Here is a 14,940-nt window from a genome sequence, read left to right as displayed (position 1 = left end):
TTCCTTATAATACTTATGCTTGAAGACAGTCGTCAGTCAATGTGTTATTTTTCTCTTGTTAGATCATGCATTACAGCTATAAATTTTTTCATGTTTTCCATGCCTATAGTTATTTTTATGTGCACCCTCCCCGTTTTCATATCTATGTTGAAATATGCAAACCAAAATTTAATACATTTTTAAAGGAAAAAAAGAAAGCTTTAAACAAACGCTGAATAATGTGAGTTATTATTACCTAAATTTTGATAGTCACCGTCTTGTTAATAAGTACTGAGATTGTGTTTGCTTTTTGTGATATTTTACTTTCTATGATGTGCCACATGTCTTTAGCATAATCTCTTTTTCTGTATCAGATACTTAGAGGGATGTCATCAAATTCTTCTATGACTAGGAGTAGTTTTATGTTATGTGAGGCTTATATAATTGGGGAGGGTTCTTTAAGATAAATAGTACAAGGCTTTGGAATAGGCAGTGTAAATGATGAACCCATGAAGCTTAAACTTCACTAGCTTTATAATATATAAAGCCCTCAACTGTAAAATAGAAAGAGGGAAGAGATAATTTCTGATTATTATATTTTCTGTATATTATGAGCTTGATAACCCTTAAAAATCAGCCACTCCAAAGGGATGATTCAGGGCAGAAGTCCCCCTCTTCTCCACACACTGTTGCACAGGGAAGTTTGCTTTACTTGATCCAATTTTTAAGGAACCTCATCTCTTCTACTCTGCCCTTTTCTCCCCGAGTTCTGTCTTTCTGTTATTTCCAGCGTAGTTAGTAGTGATTTGTCTCACCTTTATTTAGACTAGTAGAAAAAGACAGATAAAAGAAAAGGGCCCATCTTCTTTATTTTATGATATAGGTAGTTGGAGATTTTAAGAAACATTCTCCCAGTGGTCCCTATTCCAGTTAGTATTGTTTCCTATAATTGGGAGAAAAGTACATTGAAGGAATTTATTTAGATTTAGTGAATTTAATACATTGAGGACATATAATTCATTTTACATAATACTTCCTCATATTTCAAAATTATTAGAACTCAGTGGCATAACAGAATGTCATTACTTGTTTCCCCCTCCTATTTTGTTCTTATTCAACACACCTAGTCCCCAAAACCTTGCCTACAACATTATCATCCAAACACAACCCCTAATGCTTACTAATCATTATCGTTTAAAATGGGGTAGATGTAAAACATTTTAACTATAAGGATATTAACTAAACCACACTACTTACCTCTAAATTAATTTTGTTCATTTTGAATGAGAGATATATCTGTAGAAATTTTTTAACTTTCAGGTCATTTTTGTACCACCATCTTTTTTTGGCTGATGACTTGTTTCAAACCTGTTTGCTTTATATGAGAGGACTTTGTGAAGATGCAATTAATCTCAAAAATTATAATGACCATGAAAATAATCTATCTGCCATATGCCTTGTAAAGGTGAGTAGAAGTATACTACTATAAGCTAATATTGGTATATAGAAACTAGGAAGAAAAATAGCATTTTGAATTAAAAAATACAGATTTCTAAATTCATAAATAAACCATCTCTTTCGATTACTACTGTTCTAAAATATCTGCAAAGAATGTGAGTTCCTTGCAATAAATTTTAATAGTTAACATTTCTTGTAATTTCTTCCTTATGCCTAACCTAAGTCTATAAGACCCTTTATTTTCAAATGTATTTCCGAATGTGTAATATGATTTAAAATAATCAGTTATCTCTTATACATAATTGATATTCTTCCTCTAGTATAGCATGTCAAGATATTATCATAAGCTTCAACTCAGAAGTTTTGGTTAAATTTATGAATTCTCCTATTTCAAGATTCTAGAAAAAGTGAGCCTGTTAATGGAATAACTTAATTTATATAAGATAGCTCTTTTGAGTGGTTAAGTACCTAGAACTAATTAAGTCTACAATTGAACCTAGCAGATTTTACTTCACTCACTCAATGTATGGGGAAAAAAGTAAAATTGATAGAGTTATCTAGACTAAGAAAGAGGAATTGTTAAGGGGCTTAGACAAGTTAAATATTTGAAAATTAGCTCGAAAATCAGTTGTGTTGACTGCATGTAACAAGATCAATACTTGTAAATCAATATCGTATGTTTAGAATTGATTATGTGTAATGACAGATACATAGTAGGTGCTCACCAATAGTCTTTGAGTGAATAAAAGAATAAACTAATGAAGGAGGAGGAATTATCACATAGATGTATATTTTTTATACTTATATAGAGAATGTTTATGTTTCAAAAGGATTAAATTCACCTTAAGTAGGAGACATTTCACAGAGGAATCTCTTTGATTTGGTTTTTATGTAGAAGGAAATAGGATATGGTTTTCTTGTAGAAGGAAATAAAATAATCTGTAATATCAGATTATTTTGTAAATGGCTGAGTGACAAAATTTATTAATTTTTAATGATGGGTGGGAAGGCATAAAAGACTTTAAAATACCTTTGAAGTCTGTGCCTTAAATGCTACCAAATGATAGAGAACGTTACCAGTGATAGAGAAGAAATGTTAGGACTCTTTCCTAGAGACCTCAGGCCATGTCAGCTTTAATATAGAACATCAGGAGGAAGAGAACAAACTTTTCCAGACAATATGTAAGTATTTATTATCTATTATATGCGAAATGCTGTGCAAAGGAGATGAATACAAAGTGAAAAACAAAGCTTTGCTATTTTCAATCTGCTTACAGTTCATGGGAAGAAATAATTCTTTATATATAAAAATGAAAACTAATTCTAGAGATAGTTTCTTTGTTATGCTAATCATTCTACCTAACCCATTAGCAAAGTATAAGGTAAGGAATGTTTACTGGCAAATAATACTTGTATAACAGTCATGTTACAGAAATCCAGAGAAGGCAGAGATTAGCCTTATTTGGAATTAAAGTTAGGTCATGCCTCATATTTTGAGCTAGGCTGTGCTGGATTTGAATAGCCATAGAAGAGGAGATAAGGCTTTTAAATAAAGAATATAAATGTGAGTAAGGCATTCAATATATATTTGATTTGAAAGTTAGATTGGCTCATGAATGTCAGGCCAAGAATAACACAGTAAGGGAAAAGTAGGATTTCAACCTGCCCATAGGGCAGGGGCACTCCTAGTGGTGATTGTTATGAGGGCAATTTACAAGAATGGGAATTTCTGATACTGTATGTGGAAAAGCCAGGTTTAGATGGAGGAAGAGTGGAGATTCATATCCTGGAGAACCAAGCTGGGGTCAGGAGTCAAGGTGGCCAGTTGTGCATTAGAATCGGAAGGTTATGCATAGCCCAGGGATGCAGATGCCAATGAAGACTGACACCAAGGATGTAAGGAGAATGAAGCAAGGTTATGAATGTGAAGAATGGGATTGTTCAGAAGTTAATGCCATTAATGGTGGTCATACGTGTACTCTGCTGGGATGAAAGCATACCTTTAAAGAGGGTGGAATTTCTCGAACTGGAAGGTAAAGAACATATGTTCTTTGTTCAAATCTTCACTTTCAAGTGGATGGAATATTATGTTTTTGTATTACCAGAGATTAATTCTTAGCTTAGTTGATGGAGATTTCTCCCAGCTAGATTCTGAATGAATTTTGAATAAAATTCACCTATTTGAACAAAACTTAGTTCTGGAGAGATTGCCACTTATCCAAGTTGACAGAATCATCTAGAGTTGAGACTTTGGATCATGTTTCATATTCGAGTGAAGTTTGTTTTATTGAGCAGTATTTGGGTGCTTAATAAAAATGTAAATATTTGTGTCCCACTCCTTTTGCAAGAGAGGGCAGTGAGTGGTGCTGGTAATCTACATTTTAAATCGGTTCCTCAGTTAACTGTTAGGCAGGATAAATTTTGAGAACTACTTTTAAAGAACAACTATTCAAAGTTTTTGAACATGGTATTTTAGGAAAATTATTGTGATATTGGTTTTTGGGAAAAATTGGTAGTGAAGAGATACTTGAGTGATAGAGATCAATTATTATAGTACTGGATAAATGCAGGTATAAGCAATAAAGACTTTAATTAGGATGTCGTCAGTAAGACCAGAAAGGCAGGGAAATTTTGAAAAATTTGGACCTGGTAGTCAGATATGGGACCAGGAGAATGGAAACTTAAAGAGTAAATCCAAAATTTTAAGCAAGAGCAGTACTTTTCAATCTTTTTTGTTGTGGGAAGATACATTTATTAATTTTTATAATATAACTATATGATAAAAGATAAACATATCTGTATATTTATTAATGAAAATGTATTTTGTTAAGAGAATTAACACAATAGTGGAAAAACAATACTGAAAGAAGGAAGAATGATGTAATATACACGCATGTATGGAACATTATGATTTTGTATTACCAGAGATTAATTCATAGCATAGTAGATAGAGATTTCTTCCTTATAGATTCTGAATGAATTCTGAATAAAATTAACCTTATTTGAATTATTTAATTTTACCCTCTTTATGCTGTGTTGTGGGAAGTTGGGGACCCCAAACAGAGGGACCGGCTGAAGCCACGGCAGAAGAACATAAATTGTGAAGATTTCATGGACATTTATTAGTTCCCCAGATAAATACTTTTATAATTTCTTGTGCCTGTCTTTACTGCAATCTTTGAACATAAATTGTGAAGATTTCATGGGCATTTATCACTTCCCCAATCAATACTCTTATAATTTCCTATGCCTGTCTTTACTTTAATCTCTTAATCCTGTCATCTTCGTATGCTGAGGATGTATGTCGCCTCAGGACCCTGTTATGATTGCGTTATCTGTACAAATTGTTTGTAAAACATGTGTGTTTGAACAAGATGAAATCTGGGCACCTTGAAAAAGAACAGGTAACGATGATTTTCAGGAAACAAGGGAGATAACCATAAGGTCTGACTGCCTGCAGGGCTGGGCAGAACAGAGTCATATTTCTCTTCTTGCAGAGAGCGAATAGGAGAAATATCGCTGAATTCTTTTCCCAGCAAGGAATAACCCTGGGAAGGGAATGCATTCCCAGGGGAAGGTCTCTAAAATGGCCACTCTGGAAGTGTCTGTCTATTGCGGTTGAAGATAAGGGATGAAATACGCCCTGGTCTCCTGCAGCACCCTCAGGCTTGCTAGGATTAGGAAATTCCAGCCTGGTGAATTCTAGTCAGATTGGTTGTCTGCTCTCAAACCCTGTTTCCTCTTAAGACATTTATCGATGACAATGCATGCCCAGTGGGACATAGAACCTCATCAGTAATTCTAATTTTGCCCTGGCCTTGTGATCTTGCTCTCCCATTTGCCTTGTGATATTTTATTGCCTTTTGAAGCATGTGATCTCTGTGACCCACTCCCTATTCGTACACTCCCTCCCCTTTTGAAATTCCTAATAAAAACTTGCTGGTTTTGCGGCTCAGGGGGCATCATGGAACCTGCCGATATGTGATGTCACCCCCAGAGGCCCAGCTGTAAAATTTCTCTCTTTTGTACTCTTTCTCTTTATTTCTCAGACCGGCTGACACTTAGGGAAAATAGAAAAGAACATACATTGAAATATTGGATGCTGGTTTCCCCAATAATGCTGTATTTTATCTTTGTGTTTTAAATTGTTACAGATAATGATGACTTCAAAAGTAAAAGTAGTTTCTGGGATTGGTGGATTCTCTGCATGCATAAATGTTTAAAAAACACATCAGCTCTTGAATTTTCTGCTTCAGTTTAATCTTACTTATTATCTAAAACACCAATGTATTTTTCTGTATTTTAATCAAGATTTAGTTAGATTTAACAAGTGTTTAAATTTGAAAAACATGTAAGTCATATAGGATATACAGAAGAAAATGTAAAATATGGAGTCTTCTTTATGACATGAAAAGACCAAATATTTTATCTTTTTTAAATATGAATTTTGACTTTCTAACACTGAACATTTACTATCATCTAATTAGCTGGATAGTTCTCGAACATATTCTCTAGATGAATTTTGTGAAGAGCAGTTACAGCAAGCTACCCAGGCATTGAAACAACTTGAGGACATCAGGAATAAAGCAATTTCAGAGATGAAAAGTACTTTTCTAAAGGTAATTCTTTAATTATATCATATTTATCAAAGTTGCAATTTACTAGCTGAAGCAATTGATCCAAATTGCATCCCTGGAAAAAGTATCTGAAATGGAAAGGTAAGGAACAAAGGTGGTTAATTAACCAACTAACTGGTACTATGTATTTACTATATACAAGAATTTTTCCAGGTATGATATAAAATGCAAATAAATATATATTTATATATATGTGAATGCATATATGTGTATATCTATATACAACTTATGAAATTTAATATATTTAAATGCTAAGGATGATGATTCTCAAACTTTAGTGGCCAAGAGAATCACCTAGAAGACCTGATAAAACAAGAGATTTCTGTTTCAGTAGGCACAGCCTGAGGATGTACATTTCTTTTTTCTTTTTTTTTTTTTTATACTTTAAGTTCTGGGATACATGTGCAGAATGTACAGGTTTGTTACATGGGTATACATGTGCTATAGTGGTTTGCTGCACCCATCAACCCATCATTTACATTCGGTATTTCTCCTAATGCTATCCCTCCCCTTACCCCCAACCCCGCGACATGCCCCAGTGTATGATGTTCCCCTCCCTGTGCCCATATGTTCTCATTGTTCATCTCCAACTTATGAGTGAGAACATGCAGTGTTTGTTTTTCTGTTCCTGTGTTAGTTTGCTGAGAATGATGGTTTCCAGCTTCATCAGCATCCCTGCAAAGGACATGAACTCATTCTTTTTTATGGTTGCGTAGTATTCCATGGTGTATATGTGCCACATTTTCTTTATCCAGTCTAACATTAATGGGCATTTGGATTGGTTCCAAGTATTTGCTATTGTGAATAGTGCTGCAATAAACATACGTGTGCATAAGTCTTTATAGTAGAATGATTTATAATCCTTTGGGTATATACACAGTAATGGGATTGTTGAGTCAAATGGTATTTCTAGTTCTAGATCCCTACTGTCTTCCACAATGATCAAACTAATTTACACCCCAACAACAGTGTAGAAGCGTTCCTATTTCTCTATAGCATCTGTTTTTTCCTGACTTATTTTTTTTTTTTTTGTATTTTTAGTAGAGACAGGGTTTCACTGTGTTAGCCAGGATTGTCTTGATCTCCTGACCTCGTGATCCACCCACCTTGGCCTCCCAAAGTGCTGGGATTACAGGCATGAGCCACCACGCCTGGCCGTTTCCTGACTTTTTAATGATCGCCCTTCTAACTGGCATGAGATGGTATCTCATTGTGGTTTTGATTTGCATTTCTTTAATGACCAGTGATGATGAGCTGCTTTTTTTCATATGTTTGTTGGCCACATGAATGTCTTCTTTTGAAAAGTGTCTGTTCATATCCTTTGTTGGCCACATGAATGTCTTCTTTTGAAAAGTGTTTGTTCATATCCTTTGCCCACTTTTTAATGGGGTTGTTTTTTCTCATAAATTTGTTTAAGTTCTTTGTAGATTCTGGATATTAGCCCTTTGTCAGATGGATAGATTGCAAAAATTTTCTCCCATTCTGTAGGTTGCATGTTCACTCTGATGGTAGTTTCTTTTGCTGTGCAGAAGCTCTTTAGTTTAATTAGATCCCATTTGTCAATTTTGGCTTTTGTTGCTATTGCTTTTGGTGTTTTAGTCATGAAGTCTTTGCCCATGCCTGTGTCCTGGTATTACCTAGGTTTTCTTCTAGGGTTTTTATGGTTTTAGGTCTTACATTTAAGCCTTTAATCTATCTTGAGTTAATTTTTGTATAAGGTGTAAGGAAGGGGTCCAGTTTCAGTTTTCTGCATATGGCTAGCCAGTTTTCCCAACACTTTTAGTTAAATAGGGAATCCTTTCCCCATTTCTTGTTTTTGTCAGGTTTTTCAAAGATCAGATGGTTGTAGATGTGTGATGTTACTTCTGAGGCCTCTGTTCTGTTCCATTGGTCTATACATCTGTTTTGGTACCAGTACCATGCTGTTTTGGTTACTGCAGCCTTGTAATATAGTTTGAAGTCAGGTAGCATAATGCCTCCAGCTTTGTTCTTTTTGCTTAGGATTGTCTTGGCTATAAAGGCTCTTTTTTGGTTCCATATTAAATTTAAAGTAGTTTTTTCTAATTACGTGAAGAAAGTCAATGGTAGCTTGATGGGAATAGCATTGAATCTATAAATTACTTTGGGAAGTATGACCATTTTCACATTATTGATTCTTCCTATCCATGAGCATGGAATGTTTTTCCATTTGTTTGTGTCCTCTCTTATTTCCTTGAACAGTTGTTTGTAGTTCTCCTTGAAGAGGTCCTTCACATCTCTTGTAAGTTGTATTTTATTCTCTTTGTAGCAATTTTGAATGGGAGCTTGCTCATGATTAGGTTTTCTGTTTGTCTATTATAGGTGTATAGGAACACTTGTGATTTTTGCACATTGATTTTGTATCCTGAGACTTTGCTGAAGTTGCTTATCAGGTTAAGGAGTTTTTGGACTGAAATGGGGTTTTCTAAATATACGATCATGTCATCTGCAAAGAGAGTTAATTTGACTTCCTCTCTTCCTATTTGAATACCTTTCTTTCTTTCTCTTGCCTGATTGCCCTAGCCAGAACTTCCAATATTATGTTGAATAGGAGTGGTGAGAGAGGGCATCCTTGTCTTGTGCCAGTTTTCAAGGGGAATGCTTCCAGCTTTTGCCTGTTCAGTATAATACTGACTGTGGGTTTGTCATAAATAGCTCTTATTATTTTGAGATCTGTTCCATCAATACCTAGTTTATTGAGAGTTTTTAGCATGAAGGGGTGTTTAATTTTATCAAAGGCCTTTTCTGCATCTATTGAGATAATCATGTGGATTTCATCATTGGTTCTGTTTATGTGATGGACTATGTGTATCGATTTGTGTATGTTGAACCAGCCTTGCATCCTAGGGATGAACCTGACTTAATCTTGGTGGATAAGCTTTTTAATGTGCTGCTGGATTCGGGTTGGCCAATATTGTATTGAGGATTTTTGCATCGATGTTCATCAGGGATATTGGCCTGAAATTTTCTTTTTTTGTTGTGTCTCTACCAGGTTTTGGTATCAGGATGATGCTGGCCTCAGAAAATGAGTTAGGGAGGAGTCTCTCCTTTTCTATTGTTTGGAATAGTTTCAGACAGAATGGTACCAGCTCCTCTTTGTACCTCTGGTAGAATTCAGCTGTGATTCCATCTGGTCCTGGACTTTTTTTGGTTGGTAGGCTATTAATTACTGCCTCAATTTCAGAACTTGTTATTGGTCCATTCAGGGTTTCATCTTCTTCCTGGTTTAGTCTTGGGAAGCTGTATGTGTCCAGGAATTTATCCATTTCCTCTAGATTTTCTATTTTATTTGTATAGAGGTATTTATAGTATTCTCTGATGGTAGTTTGTATTTCTGTGGGATCAGTAGTTGTCTCCCCTTTATCATTTTTTATTGTGTCTACTAGATTCTTCTCTCTTTTCTTTTTTATCAGTCTGTCTAGTGGTCTATCCATTTTGTTAATCTCTTGAAAAAAAAACAGCTCCTGGATTCATTGATTTTTTGAACTTTTTTTGTGTGTCTCTATTTCCTTCAGTTTTGCTCTGACCTTAGTTATTTCTTGTCTTCTGCTAACTTTTGAACTTGTTTGCTCTTGCTTCTCTAGTTCTTTTAATTGTGATGTTAGGGTGTCGATTTTAGATCTTTCCCACTTTCTCCTGTGGGCATTTATTGCTATAAACTTCCCTCTAAACACGCTTTAGCTGTGTCCCAGTGATTCTGGTATGTTATGTCTTTGTTCTCATTGGTTGCAAAGAACTTAATCATTTCTGCTTTAATTTTGTCATTTACCCAGTAGTCATTCAGAAGCAAGTACTATATGGTGCTGAGAAGAATGTGTATTCTGTTGATTTGGGGTGGAGTGTTGTGTAGATGTCTATTAGGTTTGCTTGGTCCAGAGCTGAGTTCAAGTCCTAAATATCCTTGTTAATTTTCTGTCTCATTGATCTGTTGACAGTGAGGTGTTAAAGTCTCCCACTATTATTGTGTGTGAGTCTAAGCCTCTTTGTAGGTCTCTAAGAACTTGCTTTATGAATCTGGGTGCTCCTGTGTTGGGTGCATATATATTTAGGATAATTAGCTCTTCTTGTTGGGTTGATCCCTTTACCATTATGTAATGCCCTTCTTTGTCTTTTTTTAATCTTTATTGGTTTAAAGACTGTTTTATCAGATGCTAGGAATGCAACCTCTGCTTTTTTTTTTTTTTTTTTTTTTTTTTTGCTTTCCATTTGCTTGGTACATCTTCCTCCATCCCCTTATTTTGAGCATATGTGTGTCTTTGCACGTGAGATGTGTCTCCTGAATACAGCACACCGATGGATCTTGACTCTTTATCTGATTTGCCAGTCTGTGTCTTTTAATTGGGGCATTTAGCCTGTTTACATTTAAGGTTAATATTATTGTGTGTGAATTTCATCCTGTCATTATGATGCTAGCTGGTTATTTTGCCCATTAGTTGATGCAGTTTCTTCATAGTATCAATGGTTTTTACAATTTCGCATGGTTTTGCAGTGGCTGGTACTGGTTTTTCCTTTCCATATTTAGTGCTTCTTTCAGGAGCTCTTATTAGGCAGGCCTGGTGGTGACAAAATCCCTCAGCATTTGCTTGTCTTTAAAGGATATTATTTCTCCTTCACTTGTGAAGCTTAATTTGGCTGGAAATGAAATTCTGGGTTGAAAATTCTTTTCTTTAAGAATGTTGAATATTGGCCCCCACTCTATTCTAGCATGTAGAGTTTCTGCAAGAGATCCACTGTTAGTCTGATGGGCTTCCCTTTGCAGGTAACTCGACCTTTCTCTCTGGCTGACCTTTACATTTTTTTTTTCATTTTAACCTTGGTGAATCTGATGATTATATGTCTTGGGGTTGCTCTTCTCGAGGAGTATCTCTGTGGTGTTCTCTGTATTTCCTGAATTTGAATATTGGCCTGTCTTGCTAGATTGGGGGTGTTCTCTCTATTTCCTGAATTTGAATATTGGCCTGTCTTGCTAGATTGGGGAAGTTCTCTCTTGCTAGATTGGATAATATCCTGAAGTGTGTTTTCCCACTGGGTTCCGTTCTCCCTGTCACTTTCAGGTACACCAATCAAACGTAGGTTTGGTCTTTTCACATAGTCTCATATTTCTTTGAGGCTTTGTTCATTCCTTTTCATTCTTTTTTCTCTAGGCTTGTCTTCACACTTTATTTCATTAAGTTGATCTTCAATCTCTGATATCCTTTTTTCCACTTGATTGCTTTGGCTGTTGATGCTTGTGTATGCTTCACAAAGTTCTCGTGCTGTGTTTTTCAGCTCCGTCAGGTCATTCATGTTCTTCTGTAAACTGGTTATTCTAGTTAGAAATTCCTCCAGCCTTTTATCAAGGTTCTTACCTTCCTTGCATTGGGTTAGAACATGCTGCTTTAGCTTGGAGGAGTTTGTTATTACCCACCTTCTGAAGCCTACTTCTGTCAGTTCATCAAACTCATTCTCCATCCAGTTTTGTTCCCTTGCTGGTGAGGAGCCGTGATTCTTTGGAGGAGAAGAGGCATTCTGGTTTTTGGAATTTTCAGCCTTGGTGCACTAGATTTTCCTCATCTTCGTGGATTTATCTACCTTTGGTCTTTGCTGTTGGTGACCTTCAGATGGAGTTTTTGCATGGTTATTTTTTTTGTTGATGATGATTCCATTGCTTTCTGTTTGTTAGTTTTGCTTCTACCAGTCAGGCCCCTCATCTGTAGGTCTGCTGGAGTTTGCTGGGGGTCCACTTTAGCCCCTGTTTGCCTGGGTATCACCAATGGAGGCTGCAGAACAGCAAAGATTGCTGCCTGCTCCTTCCTCTGGAAGCTTTGTCTCAGGGGGACCCACCAGATACCAGCCAGAGCTCTCCTGTATGAGGTGTCTGTCGACCTCTACTGGGAGGTGTTTCCCAGTCAGGAGGCATGGGGGTCAGGGACCCACTTGAGGAGGCAGTCAGTCCTTTAGCACTGTGCTGGGAGATCTGTTGCTCTCTTCAGACCTGGCAGGCGGGAATGTTTAAGTCTGCTGAAGCTCTCCCACAGCCACCCCTTTCCCCAGGTGCTCTGTGCCAAGGAGATGGGAGTTTTATCTGTAAGCCCCTGACTGGGGCTGCTGCCTTTCTTTCAGAGATGCCCTACCCAGAGAGGAGGAATCTAGAGAAGCAGTCTAGCTACAGTGGCTTTCAGGTGCTGTGGTAGGCTCTGCCCAGTCCAAACTTCCCAGGGGCTTTGTTTACACTGTGAGGGGAAAATTGCCTACTCAAGTAATGGTGGATGCCCCTTTCCCCACCAAGCTTGAGCATCCCAGGTCGACTTCAGACTGCTGTGCTGGTAGCGAGAATTTCAACCCAGTGGATCTTAGCTTGCTGGGCTCCTTGGGGGTGGGATCTGTTGAGCAAGACCACTTGGCTTCCTGGCTACATCCCCCTTTCTAGGGGAGTGAATGGTTCTGTCTCACTGGTGTTCCAGGTGCCACTGGGGTATGAAAAAAACTCCTGCAGCTAGCTCGGATTTTTGCCATACAAGCCATCCAGTTTTGTGTTTGAAACCCAGGGCCCTTGTGGTGTAGGCACCTGAGGGAATTTCCTGGTCTGTGGGTTGCCAAGACCATGGGAAAAGTGTAGCATCTGGGCTGGATAGTCTTGTCCCTCATGGCATAGTCCCTCATGGCTTCCTTTGGCTAGTGGAGGGAGTTCCCTGACCTCTTGCACTTCCTGGGTGAGGCGACGCCCCACCCTACTTTGGCTTGCCCTCTTTGGGCTGCACCCACTGTCTAACCAGTCCCAATGAGATGAACCGGGTACCTCAGTTGGAAATGCAGAAATCACCCGCTTCCTGTGTTGGTCTTGCTGGGAGCTGCAAACTGGAGCTGTTTCTATTTGGCCATCTTTCCTCACTAGTTTTTTTTTTAATGTATGCACTTATTGCTATAAATTTGCCTCTTAGTATTGCTTTTGCCGTGTCCTATAGGTTTTGATATATTATGTTTCAATTTTCATTTGTTCAAAGAATTTCAAAATTTCATTCTTAGTTTCTTCACCTATTTGTTGTTCAGGAACATGTTTAATTTTCATGTATTTGTATAGCTTCAGCTGTTTCTCTTGTTATTGATGTCTAGCTCTATTCCCCTGTGCTCAGATAAGATACTTGATATGATTTTAATTTCTGAAATGTGTTGAGACTTGTGTTCTAAAATATGGTCAATCATGGAGAATGTTCCATGTGCTGATGAAAATAATGTGTATTCTGCAGCTGTTGGGCAAAATGTTTTGTAAATGTTTATGAGGTCCATTTAGTTTATTGTTTAGTTCAAATCTGTTGTTTTTTTGTTGGGCTTCTGTCTAGATTATCTATTTGATGCTGAGAGTGGAATGTTGAAGTCTCAAAGTATTATTATATTAGGGTCTATCTCTTCCTTTAGATCTGACAATATTTGCTTTATATATCTGGATAGTCTAGTGATGTGTGCATATATATTTACAATTGTTATATTATCTTGCTGAACTGATTCCTTTATTATTATGTAATGTCCTCCATGTCTATTATTATAGGTTTTCACTTTAAATCTGTTTTGTTGATATAAGCATAGACACTTCTGCTTGATTTCGGTTTTTGTTTACGTGGAGTATCTTTTTTATCTCTTCACTTTCAGTCTGTGCATGTCTTTACAGGTGTGGTAGGTTTCTTGTAGGCAGCATATAGTTGAGTCTTGTATTTTAATCACTCAGCCAGTCCATGTCTTTTAAATGAGAAATGTAATTCATTTACTTTCAAGGTTATTCTTGATAGATGAGGACTTACTCCTGTAATTTTAGATTGTTTTCTGGTTGTTCTTTAATATTCTTTGTTTCTTCCTCTCTTATTGTTATTTTTGCAGTTAGGTGGTTTTCCGTAGTGATAAGGTTTGATTCATTTGCCTCTCTCCTTTGTATATCAGCTCTACTAGTGAGTTTTATAGTTTTGCATGTTTGCACAATGGTGGTTATCATCTTTTCACTTCCAGCTTTAAGACTCTCCTGAGTATTTCTTGTAAGTCCATTCTAGAGGTGACGAACTTATTCTGTTTGGGAAATGTGTGAGAGGAGAAAAAAGACACACACACAATACCTTTAAGGGTAAACAACGTTTACCCCATGTAAATGGCAATGCAGATGTAATAAGCAAATGTTATAGTAAGCAAATGATATAATAATAATCAAATGATATAATAAGCAGATTGATATAATAAGCAAATTGCAATGGGAAGAGGAGAAGGAAAAGATATTTACACTCACCAGACTATGGAGGATTCACCACCAGACTGGGAAGCAACAGCCTGGGCTCCAGAGGTGGATACCGCACTCACCAGACTATGGAGGGTTTAACACCAGAGTGGGAAGCAACAGCCTGGGTTCCAGAGTCGGCCACTCATCTGTGCACAGACAAGGAGAGGTCTCATGTAGCTTTGGTGCAGTCTGGGACTGTAGCTCTTATTGTAATGAATTTTTTGGCATGATGTCCACTCACGAGGGCCCTTCAGGACAGGGCTTAAGGAACACAAAAAGGTCAACTTTTTTTGGTGATTGTCTATTGTTTTTCAATAACTAACGTATAGGCTCTGAAACAGTGCTGGATGAACACCTCAAGGGGCTCACACAACCTGTTCTGGGACTTGGTGACCATTGTCCCTTGGTGTCCATGTTCAATTGAGTTCAGATTTAACTTTTTAAGTTTAATTTAACTTTTCCTCCTCAGAATTCCCTCAGTTTTTGCTTATCTGTAAAAGATTCTATTTATTCTTCATTTCAGAAGAATTTCTCTGCTGGGAATAATATTCTTGGCTGAGAGTTTATTTCTTTCAATATTTTGTATATATCATTCCAATGTCTCCTGGC

At 36.9% G+C, this 14,940-nt stretch overlaps 1 protein-coding gene across 1 annotated transcript in view; it reads left to right on the top strand.

Annotated features, from left to right (window-relative positions):
• The window catches only part of DNAH14 (dynein axonemal heavy chain 14), a 463,650-nt gene that overhangs the window by 71,807 nt on the left and 376,903 nt on the right, over positions 1-14,940 (top strand). The window contains exons 9-10 of the mRNA XM_034947740.3: positions 1,300-1,444; positions 5,925-6,056. Coding sequence (XP_034803631.2) covers positions 1,300-1,444; positions 5,925-6,056 — 277 coding nt within the window. The remainder of the gene's footprint in view (positions 1-1,299; positions 1,445-5,924; positions 6,057-14,940) is intronic.

Source organism: Pan paniscus, chromosome 1 (assembly GCF_029289425.2).
Source record: "Pan paniscus chromosome 1, NHGRI_mPanPan1-v2.0_pri, whole genome shotgun sequence".
NCBI classification, from domain to species: Eukaryota; Metazoa; Chordata; class Mammalia; order Primates; family Hominidae; genus Pan; species Pan paniscus.
Note: the sequence above shows the minus strand (reverse complement) of the source record. Positions and strands in the feature narration are given on the sequence as shown.